The sequence below is a fragment of the Rhineura floridana genome, chromosome 3, assembly GCF_030035675.1.
Source record: "Rhineura floridana isolate rRhiFlo1 chromosome 3, rRhiFlo1.hap2, whole genome shotgun sequence".
In the NCBI taxonomy this organism is placed as follows: Eukaryota; Metazoa; Chordata; class Lepidosauria; order Squamata; family Rhineuridae; genus Rhineura; species Rhineura floridana.
This window is the reverse complement of record NC_084482.1, coordinates 102440275-102468126: the sequence shown is the minus strand read 5'-3', so window position 1 is coordinate 102468126 and position 27852 is coordinate 102440275. Positions and strand designations below refer to the sequence as shown.

Here is a 27852-nt window from a genome sequence, read left to right as displayed (position 1 = left end):
GTTAGAAAGTAAGCATTTTCCTGGACATCTGGAATGCTTTCACAATTCCATAAATTCCACATAAATACTGAAAGGAGTAGTAATCTTCTGGCAACTCCTCCATCTCAAAAATGGTGGTGTGAAGTAGCTACAAGAAGCAACATGGGTTACAATCCACACAACTCTACATACACCTGCTGCTGCATCACATAAGTGAGAATAAGATGATGGTGCTAATTATTAAATGCTGTAAAAAAGGTCTGCTTATGGTTGAATGTGTGTGTGCCTTGATTCATCTCCTCAGTTTCCAACCTACATATACAACCATGAAATGAAGAAAATGCTGATGATCTTCTCTTAAAGTATCCTGTCCAAAAATGGTACTTTCTGTCTCTAGAACCTCTCGCATGTATACCAGGAACCTCATTCGATTTACCATTAATCCCCAATAACGAAGGAAAAGCCTTAGGCAGGAACTATATGTTTTAGGGACAGAATTTCCTTAAAAAGTTTGCTTAGATAACTTGGTTACACATATACCCTTTCCTTAGTGAGAGGAAACCAAATTCTATGGCCTATCATGTTCTTCCATGTTATTAACATTTCAGAATGGCAGCACAGGGCTGAATAAAAGATTCTGTGCCAAGGCCCAACACAACAGTCCTTGATCAAAGTAGGAGAGCAGGAGAGAGAACCAATATCTCACTCAATAACTTTTTCCCCGATCTAGATCAGTGCCAAGAACCAATTGCGGTGTGAATAAAAATATACTGAAATGAATACACGTAGTTTCAGATATTGGGGATGAAATTTGCAACCCTCAGTTAATGCAGTTTGGACAAACTGTTAAAACTTTCCTTAGTTATAGGTGTTTAATACTTACCATCCCATAGAAGGCGTTATCTGTCCAACCCCACTAGGAGGGAGGGAATAGAAACCAGAAATATCTGATGTTTGAGAAGGACGGTGTATACCTGACAGAGAATGAAAGCATTAGGACATTTAGGATAACCAATTTCTACTCTTCTTTTCAGGTAGTATTAATATGATATGAAAAATGATACCATTCAAAGGATCAATGTTTCTTAGCATTCAACAACCAGAATCAATTCACCCACTTTGTCCTCCCCCCCCACCTCTGAACAAAATAACAGGTTTTCCCAGGGCATTTGGGAGGGGTAAAAAAAATGAGGTGCTAGTACTCATACTGTGATAAAAGTGCAATAGGAGGCAGCACAAAATGGTTGTTACGAGCAGCAAAAAAAGAGGTGATGGTACTTATACCAGTGAGTATTGTCACACACAAAAAACTGGGCTTTCCTATCTAAGATTCTCTTCAAAAGCAGATTGCAATTTGTCAGTTAAGGTAGAGCATAAATTTGGGTGAAGAGTACAGGAAGTGAGTGGGACAAAAGGATCTGGAGTCACAGAATATAAAGATGATGCAGCATAGTCAGCCAAGGTAGGGCACTGAAAGGGTTAACAGTACCGGAAGTGTGTGGGACAAAAGCATCTGGAGAAGAGAAAAGATCAAGTTAGCCTGAAATAGCAGCCAAGAAAGGAGTCGGGAAATCCTCCGTTCAAGTCTTATTTCAGCCACCCATAATGTAAAAGATGGGCCAGCTTTCTCTGCCTCAACCCCAGTCCTCTATCAGTAATATAGGAATAATAATTCTGGCCTACTCCTCAGGGCTGCAGGAAGGAAGAGACAGATAATATATGTGAAATGCTTTGAGTATGGTATGCAGTTGTTAAGCATTACTAAAGTACAGAGAAGCCACCACCAAGTTAAGTCACTGATTTTCATACATGGGGTTAGAAATTTAATTTGTCCCAGGTATGAGTGACTGAGTGGATGACATCAGAGTGGGTGGTCATTAGAAAGAGCATGAATGTGAATGGAAAGGGGTGGTGGATTTGTTTATCTTCTTCCCAATTCACCTCTCTTCCCAGTATGACCCAGTTTCCTAACATAAGCTATCTGTGTTGGTCTAGCTTAATTCTTCCTTCTTTTTTAGGACCTTAGGAATGCTGCTCAGTTCCTGCTGCTTCTGTTTAGCACATCAGTATGTTGAACTAAAGTATTTTGCTGCCTCCCATCCTAACAATCTTTGTTTCTATAGTTAGAAATAAATGCATGTTACCAATAAAAGACAGAATCTTATTGACAGAATAAGAGACGATAACTGTGTTGTAAGTCGATTGGAGACTTTAGAGTAACAAGTGACTAACAAATCTAATAGCAGCAACAGCAGCAGCAGCATGAATAAGCACTGTACTGAAATTTTGTCTCAAAACTGTGTTGTATTAGGCTGGATTCTTAATGGGTTCTTTCTGACTGCAGATCATTGACACGTATCCATGTGTATCACCTGATGCCAGGTGAATGGCCTCCACTAAAAAATCTATGTATCATACTCACTGCATATGTGAACTTACATTCAGGGTGGAAAGAGACTACTAACTATGCACAGCTGCATGGTAATTCTAACTGCCTAAGAGACAGCCCTCTGTAGCCTCCAACTAGTGTTACAACATCACAAAACTGCTTGGGAATCCAAAGCAGCACGGGGTATGGTAACACTAATTCAGATGTGGCTAACACATCAGTCCCCTGTTTCCATTCTCCATCTGAAGAGATGAGTTACAGTTTCGTCACATCCACAGGAATGCTTCAGATAATGCTCCCCCCTCTGGGCTGCTTCTAACATTGCGATGTTCATTTATAAAAGTGTTCCCCTGGCTTCTCACATGAGTAAAATCATAAAATTGGAAGCAAATGGTAAGCCCTGTCAAAATTCCCATGTTGCATTCTATCTGCTGACTGAAGTGAGCAAGAGAAAAAATTTCCAGTCTTAATTAATTTTCAGACTGTAAAAATGAATTAAGACAGCTCCTTTCTCTGATGTAAGAAGGCTTGTCATTAACTTAAGGATGCTGCAGATATACTTTGGCACATGTCCAGTCCACGAGAATTCCAAATCTACAGGCCTTCCATAGACAGTCATACTTGGATACTGTCAACAGCGCCAGCAACAAGCCTAACTGCAGTGAGCACATGCAACAGGGAAGCTATCCATCCTCAGGGCAGGCTTGCTTTATGGCTTTTCATTCGAAGAATAAGTCTCTGAGGTGCACCCGCAGAGACTTTCAAAGTCTCTTGAAAAGTCATGGGACTTTTTACTGTGGGTCAAGGACAGTTGGATATAAGATGCCTTGCGCTATATTCCCTGAAGAGCCAAGCAGGATTTGAACTACCCTCATTCACCATTTCCCATCAGATGTTGATTTTTGCCCTTAGTTAAGCTTCTTCTCGGTTATAACTTGTTAACTCTTTTGGGTTGTTTCTTTCCTTTTGGGTTTAATTTCCTCTAAAAGCTGGTGGGTAATTTATGATCCAAGGGACTAGGTGCTGAGAGTGTGTTCACTTTGTGGGGAGCGGGAAAATGAAAAATCTTCTGAGACCAGGTCAAATATTCTCAACATTTGCTTGGATGCAAATTGTACACCCAGTTCTAAAGGATCATTCTCCAAGGGGCTTGAGATATTGACTCATATTTAGTTTCATCACATTTGCTAAACACACTTCTCAAATGTCCCAGTACCTGGCAGGCAGCATGCTTCACCATACAAGGTGAACCACTTTGCCATTGCTAGGAGCTGGGGGTGAGGGGCAGAGGAATGGATGAATACGTAACTGGTACATACTGCTGCAACAACAACATCTGTCTTAGAAATGTGTAAAGAGAAATACTATGAGTGGAACATCAAGGCATCTTTATTCAAGATAAAACAGGTTTATCTTTGTAAGCCACCACTTTGAACCACCAAGCACAAAACATTTGTCAGCATTCTTTTTTAACCCTTTGGTGGGGGAAGTATCATATTGGGGCAGTTTTGAGTAGAAAATGGTCATCAGGGAAAAGGGCTGAGCACCCTTCCTGCTGCTTCTCCGCCTACAATTTAGGGGCTGGTCCTAAACTACAAATACATGCATCAGCAGTGCTGAGTCTCTAACACGTGTGTGAGCCCAGCATGTAGGCAGACCTTTCATGAAGGCAGAGACATCGGGGTGATATTGAAAATGGACAGGGTTGGCTATGAAATACAGGTGGAGGGTAAATGTTTGTAGTAGACATTCTGACCTTCCCCAATATGGGGAAAGGCTAGCGAGCTGACAATTCAAGTATCAGCCTACCTTTTTTTTTTAACCCATACCGTGTATAAAAATATTTTCAGATAGCCTTCCTCCCCCCTGCCAGTATCACCGAAAAGGCAGAGAGCATCCCAGTTACCTTGTTTCTGGTTGAGGTCAGCTGGCAGGTGTGGAGAATGGGAGCCATGGCCGAAATGTTCATTGCTGTAGGGGATGAGTGGGGTGAGGGGATGGATACCATGGGATGGCTGTACGACAGGAACCTTGTTGGACTGAAAGACACAAGTCAGAGGAAAGAGGCCTGAGTAATTTTCACCTTTGAACTTTACAATTCGTAAGAAAGAAAGAAAGAAAGAAAGAAAGAAAGAAAGAAAGAAAGAAAGAAAGAAAGAAAGAAAGAAAGAAATTGGTAGGCAACGTAACATGAACCCTACCAATGGCTAAGTAGGTTTTTTAAGTGGTTGCCTATGTCAATGGCAACACAAAGGCCAAACAGCAGAACAGAAGTCTTAGAGACAAATATGTGAAAGCAAACACTTCAGCCTATATATGGCTTTAAGTTCTGAATCCACCTCTGGCTCTGCCTTTGTCAGTGAGATGGTTGGAATGATAATGAATGGGAATGGGTCTGTGAAAAGGGAAGTTTCACAGGTGCATTTATCATGCCACTGTAATTGTCTGAATGCACTCCACCAAGCACTTCGCATGAGAACAAAGTCTAGACTGTTTCTATGACATGTGAAGTTCTTAATTCCACCAATACACATTAACATACCAACTGTAGGGTAGTATATTTACTTTTACAGTGCTAATGGAAACAAGCAAGCACTCCCCACCAAAAGCTACATATTTTCAGGTGCTTCTTTACATATTACAAAAGATCCATGGGAACATCTCATCTCACAACACTGCTGCAATCTTTAAAGTGGGGAGGGGAAACCTGAGAACCTCCAGATGTTGTTGGACTCCTACTTCCATCAGCCCCAGTTAGCATGTCCAATGGTCAGGGATGATGGGAACTACAGTCCAGAAGTATCTGTGGAAGGGGGGAGGGATCAGGGGGCCCATCCCTCCTTTAAAAGCTTGCAACCATGTTTCAGAAGACACTGTATGGGTCTTTCCCATGGAATTTATACCATGGCTGATGCCATGGAAAGACTCGTAAGATTGGAAAGACCCATGTGGTTGCAGGCAGGCCTTTAAACGTTGCAGCAGACTGTGGAGTGAACCCATGGAAAAGCAGTTCCCATTGTGCCACTGCATGGTGTATAGAACACCTCCGTGTGGTAAGTGCACATGCACAGCTGCTGAAACCTATGCTTCACAGGTAATGCCTGATGCACATGAGTTTGAGAGATCCCACTTAGAAGAATTACTTCCAAATGTGGAGTACGATCCATCGGTGTTTTTACGTGAGGCCACTCCACATGAAGAAAACATTCTTCAGCCTTAGTGCCTGTTAATGCAACACAAAGGCCTTCAGTGTAGGACTTTCAGCTCTTTCATAAGGACTGGAAGAAAGCGTGTCAAACAAGCAAACAGCATTCTGTTTTTACCTTGCACCTTACTAAAATGAGGATAAAACAATACAGGAGTCAACCCCTCTAAAGTTATTATTTCTTATTGAAAGGCAGGAATTGGAAAAGAAGCCTAGACCATGAACTGTCAACTTTTCTACCAGAGCAGCAAACACAGAGGAACTTGTTTTAAAAGAAGTTAAAAAAGAAGCAGTTGTGCTTCTTTCTTGACTGCCTGAAGCATTCCTGCCATTTCATACTTGCCCAGTTTCGCCCACAGTTGCCTTTAAATTGACTTCACCAGAACTGGAAAAAATCAAAGTCTGTCACTCAGAAACACAGAAAGAACTCAGAAAACAATTTGATGAGGAACAATGAAGGTTGTATCATCAGACAGGGATCTCAGTGTCAAAAGCTGAAGAGCTGTTTAATGCTTTACACTTGCCCTACATGGAAGAACACTTCCAGAAAGAAAAGAAAAAACAGGAAAGCGCACATTGATCTTGTCACACATGACATTCCCACACCCATATATTTTGTGGAGTGTACACATGATGTGCATATATTCTACGAAGCTGGTGCTAATCATTACTGCTTCTGAGGACCTTACATGTTACAGAGAATATGTAGCTGCCGTCTGTCTAGATCACCCCCATTTCTCCCCAGTAAAGTTTCATAAAAAGAAAGAAACTGTGTGTGTTGCTTTCCCCTGCAAATAGCAGCCAATGAACTGGATGGGGATAGAGAAATGCTGAACAGAATTATATCAGCTGTGTACGTACTGCTGAAATATAAACGTCCTATCATCGCTGGAGTTGCCAGGGGTCGGGAGGTGAAGCCCCCCCCAAATGCTCTGTTCATTCTAAGGTATACAGCTATTGCATGTGCTGCCACCAAGTCAGACCATCCACACATGACATTAACCCACCACAAATCAACACACTGCAAGTGTTCCACAATAGGACAAAAAAAGCAGGAAATTGCCTTATTTACAGACCTACATGTACAGCAGGTAATTCAAGAAACTAAAAGGCAAGTTACAGACTACAGGTAAAGTCATACATCTGTATTATAGCAGGATTTGGGGCCAGAGCACATTTGGAGGTCTAAGAAACTATCATGCGCACCACAAAATACCCATTTCACAGAAGAAAAACGGGTGATTATTAGAAATCCCCCTCGACAACAAATAAAACACAGAAGAAAAGGCAGACAACCCCCTTCAGAGGCAACACCCCCAACCAAATAACCTCTTAAACCTCAATTAAAAAGAGGAGGGTCAGAGGGCCTTGACAGGTGCCAAGGGAGAGTGAGGGTACTGTGTTAGGGACTGAGGGTGCCATGTTAGGGACCCCAGTATTATGGGATCAAGCAGCTAAGCATATAGGAAACATTAATCCATTTCATAGAGAAGCAGTACTGGGAGATGATTTACCCAAGGTCACCCAAGGTTACCTTAAGAAAATGCAAATCTTAGTCTCTCACATCCCAGACTCCTGCTCCACAGTATTCTCTTGGCTTCACTATAATTAAGACTCCATCCAAGGAGACCACTCAAGTGTCACCTACCCATAAAACCAGCCAGAGGCATAGGGGGAGGCACTGAGCAGAGAATGCACACATAGGAAGCAGCAGCACGGAGAAGGTATGGAACTCAGCACGGTTTTGCTGAGGCTGACCCACTGCTACTATGCTGCGCTGCTATGCTGAACTGATGAGCTGGCAGGGCAAGCTGGTGAGAGAGGTTGGGTGGGAAGCCTCCAGTGCTACTGGAAAGGATCCCAACACCTGACTCCACCCCAGGGGCAGGCTCGGTGGCTGGCCCAAGACTGTTACTAAGCTACGGCCTGCTGCTGTGCTGGCTCCCACTGTGAGCCACCACCATCAAGTGCCACGCCCAGATGTCCTAATGATGGCTACTCTTCTCCTCGAGTCCACTACCACTTGCCACTGTCCCACAATGGGGCAGAGGGATTGCTGGGAGTGAGTTGCCAAGCCTGCCAAAGCGTCTCCTTGCCACCACCCACAGAGAGTGAAGATACCCAGCTAGGGCTGCCGGTGGTGGTGTTTTGAAGTCGTGCAGTGCCATATATACATACCTTCCTGGACCTTTTCCTCCCCATATGCAATACGTAAGTGGGACAGAAAACTGGTGCAGGGAAAATGGGTTTCCCTCTTTGCCAACTTCTGTAGTCTGGCACAGACCAGATATCAAAATGCTGCTTCAAAATCAGCAAAAAGCAGCCCTAAATCTTTTTTAAAAAATACTGTTTGATTATTTGTATTTTGCCAAATTTTATTGTGATGTAAACCACCCTGAAAATATTGTTGATGGGCACAATGCAATTTTTAATAAGTGTGCATGATTGGTTTCATTTTTTTCCCCAGCACAGGATGTTATGTAACTCAAGTTCACCACACTCTTTTTTTTTTTTTAAGATTAATTTTACAGCTTAATTGTGCTTTGGCTAAAATTAGGAAAGACTGGGTGGTGATGGGGAACCCAATATTAGATTAATGCATATAATCATGGATGGAAGAGGCCATCTATCAGAATCCTTTTGAAGCTGTGGCCAGCCATACCAGAATTCAGACCTGGCTTGCTGATGAAGCCTAAATTTCAGAAGGCCATGTTCCCAATATTGACACCAGTCTTGGCCAATCCAGAGGCTTCACACTGCTGTTAATTACATAGCTCACCTCTGCATTTCCTGTATTCCTGTGCCTGAAGAGGGCATCTCATTAGGCTCCGGTTTAGCCTCAAATCCAGCTCAGCCTCCCTGGAGTCCCTAACACAATACAGCAACTAGCTGTGCAGTCAGCAACCTTCTATCCTTGCTTGTTTTACTCACAAAGCTTACATATGAAGCTTTCTAACTTGCAAAGTAAAATAGCACTGTGATAAAGGCTGGGTTTCTGCAGCAGTCAGCTCTAAAATGCTTTCGAGTCACACTTTGTAGGCTTCAGTTTCAGATGTTTGCTACTTGTGGGTGGAAGTATGAATAAAAGAAACTGTCACAAACAACCCTCTTGAAGAATTGAAGGTATGACTCTACCACCAAGATATGACCATTCCTTTTAGCAAGTCTTCAACAGCCGCAGTTCGGCATCTCTAACTCAGTGGCCACCCGCATCGAGATCGGGCGCTTTGAGTTGGTGCACCCTAACATCTACACCCCAACATCTACGCCATCTACGACCTTATTGAGCACGTCAATGATCTCACTCTCCAGAGCCGGATTCGCAAGCACGTCATCTCCATCGAGGGCCACAGAAATACAGCTGGAAGAGCTGCATCTAAAACCATGCAGGAGACGAAGCAGTGACGAGTCAAGCCAGAATTTCCAACAAGATCAGAAGGATCCAGTATGATTCCTACAGTATGATACCTATTATTGGAAGCTTGTAATTGCTGTTTTTTCTTTTAATAATGTTATTTGTTATTTAATTTTGAGAATTGTATTATTTTATTGATGTATTATGTTCTATTGATGTATTGCTATATTCGTGTTTTTTGTAAGCCGCCTTGAGGGCCTTTTGGCCATAAGGCAGGGTATAAATTTAATAAATAAATAAATAAATAAAATTTGAGCTTCCAGTTCTTTGCCTTCCATAGCCAACAGTGGGAGCCAAGAGCAAACACAATTCTTTCGGGTACACTCAGGGTGCTTCTAGGTGGACATTTATTGTAGGAATGGGTGCTCGTACATGCCATTTTTTTTGCAGTGTTCACACAATGCCATTGGTATTTGAAAAATGCCAGCCTCAATCCCCCCATTGTAATCTGGATTTACCCTTTCCAGAGGAAATCCAATACAATGTTTTTAAAACCTAATTAAGCCCCCTTCTAGAAGTGTCCTCAGAGGTTAAAGGCCAGTAGATTGTTACGCAAATTAAAAATCAGTTGGACTTGAATGGCTAAATGTTAATTGAATTGCAGCCAAGGAGAAAGCATCCTGTAAGGTAAGGAAATAAGCATGGTGTTCCTAAAATGAAACACGAGGTCTCCCACTTGATATTTTAATTGTTCATACTGTACTCTGAAGCAGATCAGCCCTATAAAATGTGAGCGCTACAAGTTAAATTCTATTCACTACAGTGAGATTAACATCTCAGTCGGGGCTAGCCCAAAGTTGTCTGTTTTTCTAAGTTCCGAAGAGAACTCTATATCTGGAACAATATAGCAACACCTTAAATGATGAGTTAGCTGGGATATATATATTACAATGTTTATATATTATATATATTATATTGTTTCATTATTTATGTTGGTTGCTTCTTTTCCTTCCGTTTACCACTGTTTCAATGCCCCAAACAGCTGACAAGATGGTTTATCTGCTTAGTGCATGATAGAACTGAAGCAGGCCAGACATTTGCCTAGTTTGCCTCAGTGGTTGGACCAGCCCTGAACCCTCCTGTAAATTCATTTGCATAAAATAGATGGTTAATGCAACTGCAGGTGTGTGACTAAAATATTCTTGTTCCAGCAGGCATTTTAAGATAATGTTTGGTTTTATAATGATTTTATTGTTCTATTGTTTATTTTACGTATGGCTTTTTTATGTACTCAGAAATGCAAATGATTCCGTCGCATACAAATGTTCTAAACAATTAAAAAAAAATAACTTTTTCTGTCTGCACTAGCAATTCCAATAGTCAGGGCCAGTACTATGATTATGTGCATTTTTCTGGGGAGGGGGTCCATAGCTTTCATCAGGTTAAGAACCTCTGGACTAGAGGGTTGTACAGAGCCTGGCAGATCACAAGTTATGCAGGTCTTGTTTAGTGAAAACTACTTCCTCTGCTAGTTCCAGGTATTAGGGCAACAGTCCAAAGCAGCCTTCTTCAACCTGGGTTCCTCCAGATATCTTCGACTGCAGCTCCCATCATCCCAGGCCATTGGCCATCTTGATAATAGGTAATAGGTTATAGGTAAAAACATCTGGATGGACCCAGGTTAGGGGAGGTTGGGACAAAGCAGGGGCAGGGAACCTTTTTTCAACCCAAGGGCCACATTCCCTCATGGGCAAATGCTAGTGTGCATGTGTGTGCGTGCATGCCAGCGGTAGGCAGGGACAGAGGGAAAAGGATGCAATCTTTACCTTTGTATGGTACATTCCAGCCATGCAAATGTCAAAAGTTTCTGCTCCCCCTCCTATATCTCCATCCAGGCAAATAAAAGACATCATCACAGTTCAAGGACACATTTCACCATTCAAGGAGGATGCAGAGCAGGACTGATGAGGGAGAGTCTCAAGAGCCAGACAGAGATGCCCGGAAGGCCACATCAAACCCTTAGGCCTGAGACTCCACATCCACTGTCAACAGGCACCTGATGGAGCAACCTTACTGAAGCTGAACAGGTCCAGGTCTAGTTGGTGCCTGGATGGGAAAATATACCTGGGACCCCTATTGTTTGCTGTTGAGCTCTATCATGGAGGAATGGTGGGATATAAATAAGACCACAAAGACAGAGCTCTGGACATGTTTTTTAAAAAAAGCCCCACAGATGGTAACAGCCACCAGCCAGCAGCTTTAAAACCACTGCACAGTGCATGAGTGCTCTTCTTGACTGGGGCTGAATTCAGTCATGGGGTTTATTGCATTTGTTTTACTGATTATAATGGTAGTGCTTTTGTCCCATCTTCTAACATTCCTTTCACACTGCAGTACCTGTTGCGTTATGGAACTGTGGCTTTTTGACCAATATATTGCCATGTCGCAATAAATTTCACTCACACCAGTGGGCACGGTGTAACATAACAATGAACGTAACTGAACATGTTGCTACTCCCCCACCCATTCCGCACATGTGTACTTCTGTTGCCCCATGATTTCCCCATGAAAACAGAGCGGAAAAACTGTATGCCGGTAAAACACCCCAGATTTTATCACTTTACTTCTGTAATTTTCAGGGTTAATGGGGTTACAAACAGTTTTTTTCTGGAAGCAATTAACATGGAAATTAGCACTAAGCTTCCACTAGATTCCGCTAGAGTTTTACGTTGTGTGAAAGATCAAATAAAATGGGGAAATGATTGGGTATGGAAACGTAGTACTACTCTCTGAATGCAGCTTAACCCTTGACGTGATTCTGTTAGAACAGGGGCAATCATAATAGCACATGGTTGAAAACCAACCGTAGCTATATATCAAACCCCTTTTTATTTAAGGCATAAGGTTTGTTCCTAAGCAAATTAACTGTGAAACTACGCAGCACAGGATTTTCAAGGCTTTTCAATAAATTGAAGCCATTTTGTTCCAAACCCTTGCAAATGTATTTGTTAGTCTTTAAGATGCCACAAGATTCTTTGTTGTTTTTCCTGCAATAGACTAACATGACAATTCTGACAATTTGTACATTTTTGTTACTGTTTTTTTAAAAGCTTATATTGATGAGATTCTTAATCAAAAGGCATGCTATCTGTAAAATGCAAATCTGGTTTAAAGATCTGAAATGCACAGTTGAATTAAAAGACACCCAATCCTCTTGTTCTTAACAGGACTGTCTCAACAGAGTCCTCAACCTGCTCGTCCCACTCTGGGAAGCTTTGGCTATTCCATAATTCACTATGGATGCAATGCAATGAAAGTTTTCCTGTAGACTTCAGCAACTCAGAACTTTCAGGTGGTCTACAGGAGGTTAACTGCTAGATTAACTACTTGGCACATTCCCAAACCTCTTGTGGACACACACCTGCAATCTCATTTCTGTTATTTACCAGATACATAATTTCTTCCTTCCTTTCTATCTTTTTTAAAAAAAGAGATAAGCAAGTATTGCCATAGTCAATCAAAAATACACCCATTCTAACCACAGAGTTCAAGTGATATAACTGTAAGAAGGCATTCGACGTCTGTGGTGAACCTCTATCTTAGCCAGGTCTGCAAAGGGGTGTGTGCTTGTGCTGGGAAAGACATCTGCAAGTCTGAGAAATGCTGTAGCATTTGTAAACTTTCTACTCAGATTCTCAAGAAATCTAGTTTTCTTAAAAAACAAAGTTATAAGCAATATATATTTCAAGGATGAAATCTGCATATGTGGGGAAATTGCTCTGGGATATTTTCATTTGCAAAGGTTTAAGTCAAGGAATCATTGACATTGTCCTCACATGTAAGACCACATGTTCTAGTTGTTGTTATTAGTTGAAGTATTTATTAAATTTCCATTCTTTGCCAGGGCGGCAAACAAGGGACAAAACTCTAAAAACATCTTAAAATATCTTAAAAACAAAACTTCTTAAAAATACCTTTTAAAACATCTTTTAAAACATCTTAAAGAGATGGCACCTGTCTAATATTTAAGGGGAGGGAATTTCAAAGGGTAGGTGCAACAACACTAAAAGGTCTGCTGCCTGTATTATGCAGAATGGACCTCCTGATAAGATGGGATCTGCAGGAGGCCCTCACCTGCAGAGCACAGTGATTGACTGGGAATGTAAGGAGTAAGATGATTTTTCAGGTATCCTGCTCCCAAGCTATATAGGGCTTTGTACACTAAAACCAGCACCTTGAACTTGGCCCAGTAGCTGATTTTACATTCTGAGTGGATACTGGGTAAGTATCACGAGATACTGAAAATAGGAGGAACTTAAATTCCTTGCTTCTTCATAAATTAGCACTGGATGGATCCAAGAGTGGGCACTTGGACCTTGCAAAATCTTGTCCTACTAAAGTCTTAAATGGTAGCCCCCCCAGGTTTATTTGCCTCTATAATCCTTTAAAGTATTACTATATATAAACCAGGTTTGTGCATAATGCTGTCAAACCATGGTTTAGCATGACTAAACAAATGTGTGGGTTTGGTCTTCCTGCTGCACTACCCAAATGCCAAGCTATGTTTTGTAGAATGCTGATATGTCTAAATATGAATGTGCTGGTCTTGTAAGGGTATGTTTGAGTAAACTGATTTTTTTTTCTTTTACCAACGGTAGAAACACAAAATTCTGATATAATGGGGGCCGGCTATTTTAATTGGTTTGCTTTTTTATTATCCTGTGATTAAGAAATCTGATTTGTTTAATCTGTTATGTTTTAAAATAAGCTTGTTTGAACATGTTTGTTTCTCCTTGAAATGTAGGGACTATTCTGTTTAGTCTATTATGTATATTATGATTTTTTCTTGTATTTCTTGTACTTAATTTTATATGCAATGTTTATATTACGTTTATACTAAAGAGGATGTTTTGTTCAGTTAACTGTATTTTATTGTTTTTTGTAGTTGTTGCTTTAAGATATTGGACTTGTTGTACACTGCTTAGAGTTTTATTTAAATATGAGCGGTATATAAATGGACTAAATAAATAAATAAATATGTTTTGGCTTAATGTTGCATCTGAATCTGGGGTCATGGTTCACCCCTTCTAGACGAATCATGAGGGGTAAACCAAGAACAAACCTTGGTTATAGCTTGTGGCTTGTCTGGAGTGCGACAAACCACAAGCCTGAGTTTGGACAAAATGCTGTGCCACACCATACCTTAGCCATAGATAGCTCAGCAGCAACAGGACCAAGGGAACAGTGCAGCAGCTAAAATCTTCATTCCAGAAACCTGCAAGTTTGCTCAGCTGTGCTAAACCATGCTTTCCTTAGCATTATATGCAAACTGTGCCATAGAGTTGTTATAGCATAATCTACAATGTTATTTCAGTAAAATTACTTGGACATGCAGCACAATCCTATGTATGCTTATTCCGAAGTAAATCCCACTGTGTTCAATGGAGTTTATTTTCTAATAAATAAGTACAGAATTGTAGCCTTAGGCGGCAATCCTATACTCACTTATCTGGGAGTAATCTCATGGAGCTTTCCTCTGAGTAGATATGCATAGCATTGAATTGTTAATTGCTCAGCTTTAGGGTCTTACTTTGACCATGGGAAAATTTAATTTAAATTCTGTCACATCAAGCTTCAACTTCTAAATGCAAACTAATCACAGACATTATACTTAACTCTTGTTTATATGATTGCTGAATGCAGTTTCACACCATTATTTTAATTTAAGGGAGTTAGTAAGGGAAGAACAAGAGCCCTATTCCAAAAGATTAGAGAAATGAAAGGAAAATTTAAACCAAGACTAGGGATGTTGAATAATTAACAGGGGAACACACTGACTGACCGAGATGAAATAAAAGGAAGATGGAAGCAATACACTGAAGAACTCTATAAAAGAGATGACAGGATGACAGATTCATTCACGGGGGAACAGTATGATGAAGAACTAGAAATATTAGAATGTGAGGTGAAAGCTGCTCTTAAAATACTTGGAAGAAACAAATCACCAGGAACAGATGGCATACCAATAGAGTTGCTACAAGCTACTGAGACAGAATCTGTCCAAATTTTGACAAAAATTTGTCAACAAATATGGAAAACTAAACAATGGCCCACAGACTGGAAGCGTTCAATATATATCCCAATTCCAAAGAAAGGGGATCCCAGGGAGTGCAGTAATTATCAAACTATTGCCTTAATATCCCATGCAAGTAAAGTAATGCTCAAGATTCTACAACAAAGGCTCTTACCATATATGGAACGAGAAATGCCAGATGTCCAAGCTGGATTTAGAAAGGGAAGAGGTACCAGAGATCATTTCGCAAACATACGTTGGATAATGGAACGGACCACGGAATTTCAGAAGAAAATCACCCTGTGCTTTATAGATTACAGCAAAGCCTTTGATTGTGTAGATCATGAAAAACTATGGAATGCTTTAAAAGAAATGGGGGTGCCACAGCATCTGATTGTCCTGATGTGCAACCTATACTCTGGACAAGAGGCGACTGTAAGGACAGAATATGGAGAAACCAATTGGTTTCCCATCGGAAAGGGTGTGAGACAGGGGTGTATTTTATCACCCTATTTGTTTAATCCAAACGCAGAACATACCATACGGAAAGCGGAATTGGACCAAGATGGTGTGAAAATTGGAGGGAGAAATATCAATAATTTAAGATATGTAGATGATACCATGCTACTAGCAGAAACCAGAAATGATTTGAAACGAATGCTGATAAAAGTTAAAGAGGAAAGCACAAAAGCAGAACTACAGCTGAATGTCAAAAAGACTAAAGTAATGACAACAGAAGATTTATGTAACTTTATAGTTGATAATGAGGACATTGAATTTGTCAAGGATCATCAATAGCACAGTCGCTAACCAAAATGGAGACAATAGTCAGGCAATCAGAAGAAGGCTAGGACTGTGCAGGGCAGCTATGAGAGAACTAGAAAAGGTCCTCAAATGCAAAGATGTATCACTGAACACTAAAGTCAGGATCATTCAGACCATGGTATTCCCAATCTCTATGTATGGATGTGAAAGTTGGACAGTGAAAAAGGCAGATAAGAGAAAAATCAGCTCATTTGAAATGTGGTTTTGGAGGACAGCTTTGTGCATACCATGGACTGCAAAAAAGATGAATAATTGGGTGTTAGAACAAATTAATCCAAAACTGTCACTAGAAGCTAAAATGATGAAACTGAGGTTATCATACTTTGGACACATAATGAGAAGACATGATTCACTAGAAAAGACCATAATGCTGGGAAAAACTGAAGGGAGTAGAAAAAGAGGAAGGCCAAACAAGAGATGGATTGATTCCATAAAGGAAGACGCAGACCTGAACTTGCAAGATCTGAACAGGGTGGTTCATGACAGATGCTCTTGGAGGTCACTGATTCATAGAGTCGTCATAAATCGTAATCGACTTGAAGGCACATAACAACAACAAAGTTTGTGATCTAATTTAAGTTTAAAGCATCATTCAAAATATGCTCATCACTGACACCCACTTCCAGCAGATGACCTCAAACGTCCTCTTTAAAAAATCTTCTCCATAGACAGAACTCAGGCAGTCCCTCTAACTTGATTACTTCAATATCATATTCTGCATTGCAACTGATCATGTAACAAATGTGCTGTACTTTACTTGTACATGGCTTCATACTTTACCTGGCTTTTGTGATTCATTTATCTTGGTTTGACTCTTGAGACTGGAACTGGAGTACTTATATTTCTACGAAGTGTGCGACAGCAGATGTCAAGAGTTCTGATCATGCCATCCCATACTCCAGGAGAGAAAGTGGTATATTTATGCTTTTAACATGTTGTAAGTCACTTAGAAACCTTTGAGCTAAATAATAATAACAATAATAACAATAATAACAACAACAACAGCAATCACTATGGATGGCTCTAAGGACTGACACACTTCCATGACATCCCAGATTTAAAAGGAAACTTTTTAGAAAAAAGTATTATGCACATTCTACGTCTTTAAATCTGACCACTAAGTCACATACAAGAGGATTTAAAGAGCTTGAAAGGTTTGGTTGTTGGGTTATCAACAATGGTTAATTAACAAAACACCACAGTTCAGCTCATGGACAGCTACTTCTGCTTCCATGGACATAGATTACAATGTGCATGTGGTGAGCAAAGTGCCTGAATAACTTATCACAATCATAACTGCAGTTTTGCATTCCATCATGAAACCCACAGCGGCATTCAAAAACTGTGGCTTCTTTTTGTGATGAACAGATGGCCTGTGGGTTTGCCACATGCAACCCAGGCTCAGAAAATAACATCTGGGAAAAGGCAGCATGGCTCTGTAAATGAGACCTTCAGTATGATCCACATATTCATTTCATGGCATGCATACATTGGTCACAGGGGTGTATGAGGAATTAAACCTTTGTGAATACTGATATGAACTGACCTGATCTGGATCAGAACTTATTATTATCCACCAGTTTTCAAGCTTTTTGAATGTTCCAGATATATTTTGAAATGGTTATTTAATGTTTAAAAATATATACTTAAATGCAAGATTTTATGCTGATTAAAAATAAATAAACAGATTAATAAAGAATGGACTTACAGATAACTACAGGTGGCCACTGTTTGAAAGAACCCAAGTTATGGGACTAGTCTGATTCAGCAACACCTTTCTTAAGTTCTCATGCGCAACTGATTGTGAGTTGAGTTTTCGGCAATGAAACATGGCTCCCTGGTGCCTGTGTTTGAAAACATGTACTAATGCTTCACTTTTTACAATATTTACTGCTGCAATCAATAGGGCACAAGGACTGAGAACTGGCCCTTAGTTTTGCCTTTTGAAGGCAGGGCCCAAAACATTTTAATATCTGTGCAAAGGACAAGTTAGAGCCGCTTCCTTTTCATTTATAGAGAAGCTGACTGGATTGGCAGTTGAGCACATGTGATCAGTACAACATTCTCCACCACTCCTGAGGGCAACAGACTAACCTAGGACACACACCTGTGTCTTCAAACACCTTGCCACCACCCCACATCTTCCCCCCAAGATCCACTATCTAAGGCAGCTGCCTCACTCTATCTGATGGTAAGGCCAGCCCCTCTTGGCGTCCCTGGCTGTATAATCCTTACACTCTGAGATTGTTTATATTGCTTTCAGAAATACAATGAACCATTTTATTTCTGTTTTTTGCTATTGTGATTCATGTTCTGTTAATCTATGGACCTAGTCTGTGAGAAAAGAGTACTAAGCAAATGCTGAGGTCTCTGTGACTATCACCTTTTAGCCTAACGAAAGCAAGAAACAACTGTTTGCCATAGACAGCACCTACACCAGGTGCATCCTTCTTGAGTTGTGCCTTGACATTAACAATGGCGACAACAAGGCAACAGTTCTTTGGACCTCACAAAGTTAATACGTTTCAGTGTACAGTACGGCCCTGCTTTACGGCGCTTCGCTTTACGGCGCTTCGCTAATACAGCGGTCTCAATTAGACGCAATTAGACTAAAGCCCCACTCATACAGTGCTTGTTCCGCTTTTACGGCAGTTTTCGGGCATCGCGTGCCATTCTATTCAATGAGTTCTGCTTTACAGTGGTTTTCGCTTTACAGCGGGGGTCCGGAACGTAACCCGCCATATGAGTGGGGCCCTACTGTAATTTGGCATCAGCACAGGTGATATTCATCCACATATTTCAAAGTAAAGGCAGGCTAGGACAAATATTCCTGCATAAGAGTAAAGCAATATATCTACTTTTAACAATCCCTTAGTCGTATGATCTCAGTGACTATGGGGGAAACTGGAGAACTGGCCCAGAATGACCCAGTTCCTAAACTTTTTCTGAAGTTTGTCAGAGCATGTTGTTCCATATCTTCATAAAACTGGACAAAGGCATTATCAAAGCTGTCTAAGTAGGCAAAGAAAGGCAAACTGTCCAAAAGGCAAAGACAACTGAGTAAATATTTTGGGAGGAAGTGGATGGCTCATTTGTTTCCTCACCTCATTTTCATAAAAATAATTTAAGCAAGGAAGTAATCTATTATAAGCAGATCCCTTCCACAACCAGACCATTTGAGTGTAGAGAATGAGTAGTCAATTTGAAGCAGAAAAAAACATTGGACTAACGTAGTTACAGTTAAAAACTGGCTTACTGTGTATTATTCAGTGGGCTAATGTGAACAGCATTTTCTCCAGTAAACAGGTCATATAGGTGGCCATTGGCAAATGGACGAACCCAGCAGTTGACGGTGTGCTGGGGTTGTGCCACTCACCTGACCTTCCTCCAGCTGAGTCGCTGTTGCATACTGGGATGGAGAGGGGGCAGGACAAAGCAGTGGCAAGGTCAGCCCAGTGCAACTGCACTGGCTGAGCCAATCCGCCACGTCCCTTTCCCTCTGTGTCCTGGTATGCAGCAGCAAGCCAGCTGGAGGCCCTACCATGCCATCCACTACTGGATGAACCAGAGTCAGGCACTGAGTGTAAGATGAAGAATGTTCAGACCAATAATCTCTGGGAGCAGAGAGAAAACACCAGGGAGTTAACTAGGTTTGCACTCACACATAGAAAACTGGCAGGTCGGAGAGATGGCTAGGCTGCAACCCTTCTCCATCATGCTTTTCTGTGTGAAGGGAATATTTCTGAATGGAAGAACATTCACTCATGTAAATCCCTACCAGCAGTCTGAACTGAGACAGCCTATACACAAGATTATCACGTCAGTGAGAGCAGAAAGTCTCACGGAATTCATATTTTCCTCATGCAGAAAGTCAGTGTGCTTTCTGCAATCACACACTGGGATTAAACAGTTGTGTTCATAGGTAATGATAAAGCAGACATTCGGAATTAACACAAAGCCATGCACACAAGGGCAAGACATCATGGTTTGTTTTTCTGGCTCATGCTGGGGAGGAACAAAGTGGGAGCAACTAGGTGGCATGCACCACCATGCTGTTCATTCTCAGTAAGCCACAAAATCTGGCTTGGCGTTTCATGTGAATGCAGCCAACAATTGAGCAATACCTGCTTATTTCTGCAAGGATATATTTTATCAATGCCACCCACATAAAGTTTCTTTCCTCTTGAAAAGTGGAAGATATTTTTACTCCTCTCATGCAAAAGCACGGGAGAAGGGCCTAAAATGGGTTGCCAGTGCTCCCACACTACGACAACGATAGAAAAGGAACCCAGAAGAATGGCTTAGTTAGCAGACATGAGTGCTCCTGTTAGAAAAGCTGGTTGGACTACATTGTTTTTGACACTGTCATTTTTGTAGCCCAGTTTCTCTTGTGGTCCAATACATCCAAGCCCTCAGCAAGCTCCTAGCAGCCATCTTTGGTCACTGGTGAGGCTACTGTGGAAATACCCCACTAAGTTTTGATATGACTACTTCTACACTATTCCTAACCAAACACTGTACACAACTTTGCCACTGCTGCTGAGTGAATTACCACTGTGGTTCTTGCACTCAGGCAAGTATCTCAACCGGTAGTAAGCTAGATTAGTCATTTCACCTTCAAAACTTTCACAGTTTGCTAGCCCCCAAAACAGCAATTAAAAACAAAAAGAAGGGTGGCCAAGTCTGTCAGCTCAAAGGCTTGTACAAGAAGAGAAAGTATTCTACAGAGGAGAGAGTAGCGCTAACTCTGACAGGTTTTTTTTTAATGTTGACAGCGTGAGTGCTTAGGTGTAGGTTTGCTGGAAGCCGCTGGATTCTGGAGACAGTTTGGAAGTTTCAGAAAGAAAAAACTAGGCAGTGCTTTGGAGATGGAGAAGGGAAGAATAATGGTAGGCAAGGGAGGAAAAAAAAGAGCCATCATAACACTTTAGTAGGACATCGAGTTACGGATTTCTTGAGACCTAACTTGAGAAGGTGCAGTGAAGAAAACAGAACTTTGGAAGTATTGTGGCATCTGCAGGAATCTTAAATGGCAAACTACCCTTTCTTATTAAACAGGAGAGCCATCATATTTCATAGTTGAAACAGCCCACAGGAACATAAGAATGACTGTGGGACACTAGTCAATGAACTTTGCCTTTAGTATCAGGGGCAGAAATGCTGGGGCTGCAAGGCAACGACCCACCCAAGAGGAACCATGGACAGGGTTGGGATATACATGTCAAGCTTGTGGTGACAGCCACCTGCGCTTTAACAGCTGGACTACATCTGTTCACCAAATTGCACAGGGAGAGAAAGTTCAATCTCCAAAGGGAGCATAGAACTTTTCATATCAACTTTTAAAATGTTGCTTTATGTGTGTCTCACAGAATATGGCAATGGCAACAGCAACGTTAGTAACTCCTTCGAACTTGCTATCAGGATGTGATCAACATCTAGTCATTTCAGAGTTTGGTGGACTGTTTCTGTTTTCTCACTTTTGCTGCAGTCAGATTGCTTCAGCCCACTGCCTTAACAAAAAGGAAATAAGGGAAAGTTAATACCACCCACGCTTGGGTTTTTTATTATCACTGGTTCCTTCCTACACTGTCCCTGCCATGAGATCTGAATTCAGGAGAAGTATCTTTGAGGCTGTTTATGTCTGACCACATTACAGCAGAAGACGTAAGCTTTTCTCTCAGGGTACACGATCAACATGATAAGAGCTGTTATACGTAACTGAGCCCTAAACTGACATATAGGTTGAGTCCATGACTTGCTAGATCAGCAAAAATAAATAAGGTTTTAACATATAACCATTGCACGCAGATTAAATGTCACAAGTGGTCTCTTTCAACTTAAGAAATGGAGGCAGGCCGCCAGCAGCTATCATACCATGCAAAATGTTGATGACAATAAAGAAAGAAACATAGTATGCCTGTGGGGTGGGGGAACAGCAGGATGAGGGATGAATTGGAGATGTTTTGCTAATCCATGGATTCTTGATACATGACTTGCTTTATGTGTTGCACCGCAAGTGAGAGAGAGAGACTTCTGCAGCCAACAGGCAAATACTAGCCCAACAAAAATTGCACGGGAATAGAGAAAATTGCAATTAGTCCATCTAGTTCATTACAATGATTGGCAGTGACTTTCTGGGGTCTCAGTCAGGGAACTTTCCCCAGCCCTGCCTGCATATGCTGGGGATTGCATGCAAATTATGTGCTTTATCATTGAGCTACAGCCCATTGCTATATGTTTCCATAAGATCAGTAGCATAGCAGCAAATTCAGAAGTGTAGGGTCCCTCATGATAGTCACAGCCACCACCACCCTTTTTTGCTGTGGGGTTGAGAATGAGATCCTTTTTAATGCCTTCGCCCACAACAACAGACATCCCTAGGAGCCAATAAGCATGAAAGAGGAGAGTGTTAGCTACTGAAAAGTCTTATCTGTGGATGACTCACCTCTTTTCACTTTAATTGGTTCCAATCAGCAGGAAAGAACAAAGAAGCATGGCAGAAGACTCTTCTCAGTGGCTAACACACTCCCCTTTTGTGCTGATTGGCTCGTGAGATGCTGGAAACATAGAGACCCTGCTCCCCCAAAAAGTAAGGAGTCTAAGATCCCCCAGTACCCTGGACCACTACACCCCTGCATAAGATGCCACTATAGTGACACTGACATAAGATACTCTTCTTAAGTATCACAAGATGCAAAATTGTAGTATTGGGGAGCGAGTCTGAAACCAACCGAGAAGGATAACAGGTTGGATTGTAGCCATCTTCTTATCTACTAGGATAAACAGACAAACTGGTGCATTTAAATGTTGAGGATGTAGTGCTATGCCCACTTACCTGGAGTAAGCCTCACTGAACACAGTGGGACTTACAGTAAACATGCATAGGTTTGTGCTGAAAAAGAAGGAAACTTTCAAGGCAAAGAACATGAAGTAATGGATTCCTCAAAGAGAACTGTCATATTTATCATAGCTAATTTTAGAGACTAGTGCAGGATCCATCTGTGGAAAAACACTACATTTTTGCCTTATTGATGTAATTGTTTATGCCATAATAGTTTTATGTACCTTTCAGTGACATAATGGATTCAAAGAACTGTTAGTAGATGCAGAAATGCTCAATTTGCAGACATTATCTTCATGCAAGTGCCACTTTGCTAGCAATGCTCATTCATATATATCTGCAGTAAGATTTTAATTTTTTAAAAGGAGATTTTTAACTTTGGAAGAACTCAGCAGCTTGTTATGCTTTTCTTGCTTACTTGCTTGCATTGCAAGCTTTTCGCTTCTGAGAGGAAGATGTAGGTGGTTCAGGAGTGGAAAAATAGTGTAGATGTGGAAAAATAAAGGTTAAAAGGTTCATCAAAGGCTAATTGGGTTGTTCCAACTGCTGAAGGAGATGAGAATCTAAATTTCTTATGGGGCAAAGATGGCCAGTCAAATGAACTTTTGACTCCCACTACCAAATATGATTTCACAGCTACATTTATGAAGGAAAAAGCCCAACTCATTCTGACCAGTGTCTTAACCATGGAGAAAGCCCTAGTGCTCTCCAGGTGGTATTTGGTTGTATCAATGTCCCACTGCTATGCTCTTCATCAAAAGCATAACATGAATTCAAGAACTGCTCAGTATTTGAAGAGTGCATTATTAAAATTTTTCACAAGTGCTATGCCAAAGGCCTGAAATGATGAGAATAAATGTAATCAAACTGTCATTTATTTGAAATGGTGTAATCCCCTTCACTTAACGTGCCAGCTAAGACACAGAAGACCTTTTCTCTTTAGCCTTGGTGATGCGGATATCTGTTGTAAAATGAACCAGTCATTTCTTTGGTAAAAGCATGTCTTGGAGTAAAAAAATGTTTCCAGCTGTTGTATACATATGTGTTTTGTTTTTAAAGCTGTTCTATACATGGACCAGATTTGGAAATTGCAATGCACACAACTAAAAACAACAATCAAATAGCAAGTTAAGTGCCCTTTAAACACAGAATGAGATACCTTGTTCTGGTTACACTTTTAAGAAAGCATTCTGTATAAAAATTGCATTCAGATATAGAAAGGTCTCGACTTCCAAAGGAGCTTTCAGAAATATCTGTCCTGTCTCAAGTTAGATGGTTGAATTGACTGGACCCACCAAAAAGTTACATGTCAATGTAACCCTAGAAAAGAGGAGCTCTTCTTTTTTCCAAACAACACATGGTCTGAATAATCTGAATGCCTCAGCTCATTCGTATAAAATGCACATCTAATAGAAAAGAACAAGGGGAAACCACGAGTTATCATTAAACAGACATTTATTGGCATCTTATTTATTTGCTCATAACTGGACTTGACACCTCCTTAATTGCATTGATTCCTTCTCACTATAAACAAAAACACTACTCTGAAAGTATGGAAGGGAAACACGAAATATCTGAAGTGATTCATGGGGGTTTCGATTCTTCCAACATCAGAAGGGGTGAAACTTGATTGCTTCACACTCGATTGCTTCAGTTCCTTTCAATCTGACACTCGGGCATGATTATCAATGACATGTGTGTCCCTCCTGCAAATGCCAAAGAGGGGAATGGAGGGATCCATGTGGCGACCACCGAACATTGTCTGGTCTGTTACATAAAACTGAGTGCCTACGATATGCTCCCTGTAGGCTTCCAGGCATCTTCAGAGGAATCTTTCATTCATTTTATTTTGTACGAATATATAAACATAGGAAGTTGCCTTATACTGAGCCGGATCATTAGCCCACGTAGCTCAGCACTGCCTATGATGACTGGTAACAACTCCCCAGACTTTCAGACTAAGGTCTCTCCCAGTTCTACCTAGAGATGCTGGGAGTTGAACCTGGGACCTTCTGCATGCAAAGCAGATGCACTATCACTAAGTCATGGCCCATCCCCACACAGAGTTTTGTTTTCACTTGGCTGGCTCTCAGCATTGGGTCTGGGATGCTAAAACCAGAACATTCCTCAGGAGCTTCGGGACAAAACTAAAGCAAGCCTTTTATTCCCCTTGTTGTTCTCATTCCACCAACCACTATTTCCACGTAGAAGCTAGGGATACCAGGTCACAATCTGGAGATGCTGTATAGGTAATTTGAAAAGTATTACAAAGAATGGGGAGATAATGGAGCAACAACTTCTGCGCATTTCTCAATTGGACTCTTTGCCAGTACCCCTTCTGCTTGCTACATCATGTGGGGAAGGAAGGAGGGTAGAGGGAGGAACACAGCAGGAAAAAAGGCCCATTATGTCTCCCACTATTTCAGACCTTATAAAGGCACCTGCAGGTTGCAGCACTGCTAGGTTGTGGGGGGTTAACACAATTATGCAACCACTTTGCCATGCAACCAAACTTAGTCAGCATTCGTCTAAAACTACCTTGTAATCAGTTTCCATGTTTATGTGGACTTCAGAAAAGTGGGTTGACATGATTTGGATATACTGTATGTTGGATCATTTCAGAATTACCAATTCTGTAACTATGAATTTGGGCCTAGGTCAATATAGTCAGGGTTGGGAAACCTGTGGCCCTCCAGAGGTTGTTTGACTCCAACTCCCATTAAGAACATAAAAAGAGCTCTGCTGGATCAGGCCAGTGACCTACTGAGTCCAGCATCCTGTTCTCACAGTGGCCAACCAGATACCTCTTGCCTATGGGAAACACGCAAGCAGCACCTGAGTGTGTCCTGACATCCAGAGGGCCACAGGTTTCCCATCCTTGATATAGGTTAAATAAAAATAGGAAAAATAGGATAATTAGAAAAAGAAGGGAAGTTGCTATCTACTCAGCATTCATAATATACATTTATATATTCCAATCACAAATTGCAAATGATATACTACAACCTCACTCCCATTTCTGAACTTCACAAATTAAACAAAGAATTTCACTATGAATTTACATATCTGAACTTGGGGAAATCATTGTTTCCACACTCTAATCATTTCAGCTGTAGCTCTTTCTATCAAGCTCTTGACTGATTGTGCCTAACCTAAAATGTCCTATTAATTACGTAAAAATCCCCAGTAACCATGAGAATCTCCCTTCTTCAAGAATCTCCATTCTTGCACTGGCTGGTAATTTTTTTCAGTAGTCGTCATTGTAAGTTCCTTTGTACTTGTTTTGTTTCCATCAAATTAATCAGAGATGACAATGAGCCAACATAAAAAGCATTAATAAAATATGAATCATGTCTCTCTTTCAAATCAGGTAAGGACTTCTATTAATACAAAACACAGTTTGATGCATGCAACACATTTTATACTGCAGGCAATGCATAGGATTTTATTGACCACATTCTTGATAAAACACTTCTCTAACATTTATATATGATAGTGACAAATTTCTTTGGTCCTTTCAACTTCTACAGAATGAATTACAGACTAGCTCAATGCAACCTCAGGTTAATTTGAACTCTTTAAAACTCCTTAAAAGGTGTCACTGGCGAACAAGACTGACACATTTTATTTTCCTATATTAACTATGTAATATTCACTAATAGGCAAAAAACCTTGCGGTTTAAAAATGTACCTATAGCCAACAGATATTTCTATCAAACTTTAAAAAGCAGGGAAATCCTCTTTCAGGGGAGCAGGAGACCTGACCTCCTCTCTGAGATGTTGTACTGCCCTACAAATTTGTCAAAATGCAGATACAATTTGGGTTGGTCTTTCACAGTCCAATCCACTTGCTGTGTAGCTTGGAAGAATTTGGTGACGTGTCTCTGAGCATATGGTGAGTGGTGGCAACACCTGCAGTCAGCCCAAACAACAGAAACAAGAGTAGTGCAGTCTGATCTTGTTTTAGCAGGGAGGAAGCAACTAACAGTTGATATCATTCAGATAGTCACTTTAAATATGATTGATTTCCTTTGCAATTTTAGTGAAGTTTCCTATAGTAAATCATTCTCTTTTGCTTCTGTTTCTGTGAATATGTGAAGTACAACAACACTTTGCAACACTAAAAAAAGCTCCAAAAACAATTGTGGAATAATGGCACTGACTGTTCTGCAGAATAGTTTTCAATGGACATGAGGAATGTCTCAGTTTGCACAAGGTTTGATCATTTGGATGTTTATTGAGTTCAGTGGGATTTACTCCTGTGCAATCATGCTTAGGATAGGTAAAACTGACCATGGGGAGGGAAGCCTGGAGTGGGCAGGGGAGGAGAAAGAAGAAAGAGGGGAGGAGTGGAAGAAGGGAGGATGAAGGAAGAGGAGAGGAGAGGGGAAGGAGGGGAAAGGCAGGTCTGATCATCTTCATGCTTACTGAGTTCAATGGGATTTACTCCCGTGCAATCATGGCTAGGATAGGCAAAACTGACCACGGGGGAGGAGAAGGGGGAGGGAGAATACAGGGTAGGAAGAAGGGGGAGATGCAAGCAGAAGGAGTGGGAGGAGGAAGAAGGGGATTGGAAGGGGAGGGAGGAGAGGTGAAGGAAGGGGGAAGGAAGGGGCAACAGGGAGGGGAGGGCAGGTTTGATCATTTGCATACTTATTGAGTTCAATGGGATTTACTCCCGCGCAATCATGCTTGAAAATGAAATGGATTGCCTTCAAGTTGATTCCGACTTATGGCGACCCTATGAATAAGCGGTATTCAGAGGTGATTTACCTTTGCCTTCCTCTGAGGCTGAGAAGCAGTGACTGGGCCAAGTGAGCTTCATGGCTGTGTGGGGATTTGAACCCTGGTCTCGCAGGTCGTAGTCCTAGGATAGGTAAAACTGACCATGGGGGAGGAGGAGGGTGAGGGAAAGGAGGAAGAGGAGGAGGTGGAAGGAAGGGATTGGGAGGGGATGCGGGAGGGGAAGGGGTGAAGGTCTGGGGTCTGGGGTCTGAACTGGCGGTGACTAACCAGGAGAGAGACCTCGGGGTTGTAGTGGACAGCACGATGAAAATGTCGACCCAGTGTGCGGCAGCTGTGAAAAAGGCAAATTCCATGCTAGCGATAATTAGGAAAGGTATTGAAAATAAAACAGCCGATATCATAATGCCGTTGTATAAATCTATGGTGCTGCCGCATTTGG

The 27852-nt window shown here is 41.2% G+C and overlaps 1 protein-coding gene across 10 annotated transcripts in view; it reads right to left on the bottom strand.

The window, feature by feature from the left end:
* Positions 1-27852, bottom strand: part of TCF7 (transcription factor 7) — a 177082-nt gene that overhangs the window by 48086 nt on the left and 101144 nt on the right. For all 10 annotated transcript variants that reach the window (XM_061617098.1, XM_061617090.1, XM_061617094.1 and 7 more), the window contains exons 4-5: positions 4275-4407; positions 863-953 (exon numbers count right to left, since the gene is read on the bottom strand). In XM_061617098.1, the coding sequence (XP_061473082.1) occupies positions 863-953; positions 4275-4407 (224 nt within the window). The remainder of the gene's footprint in view (positions 1-862; positions 954-4274; positions 4408-27852) is intronic.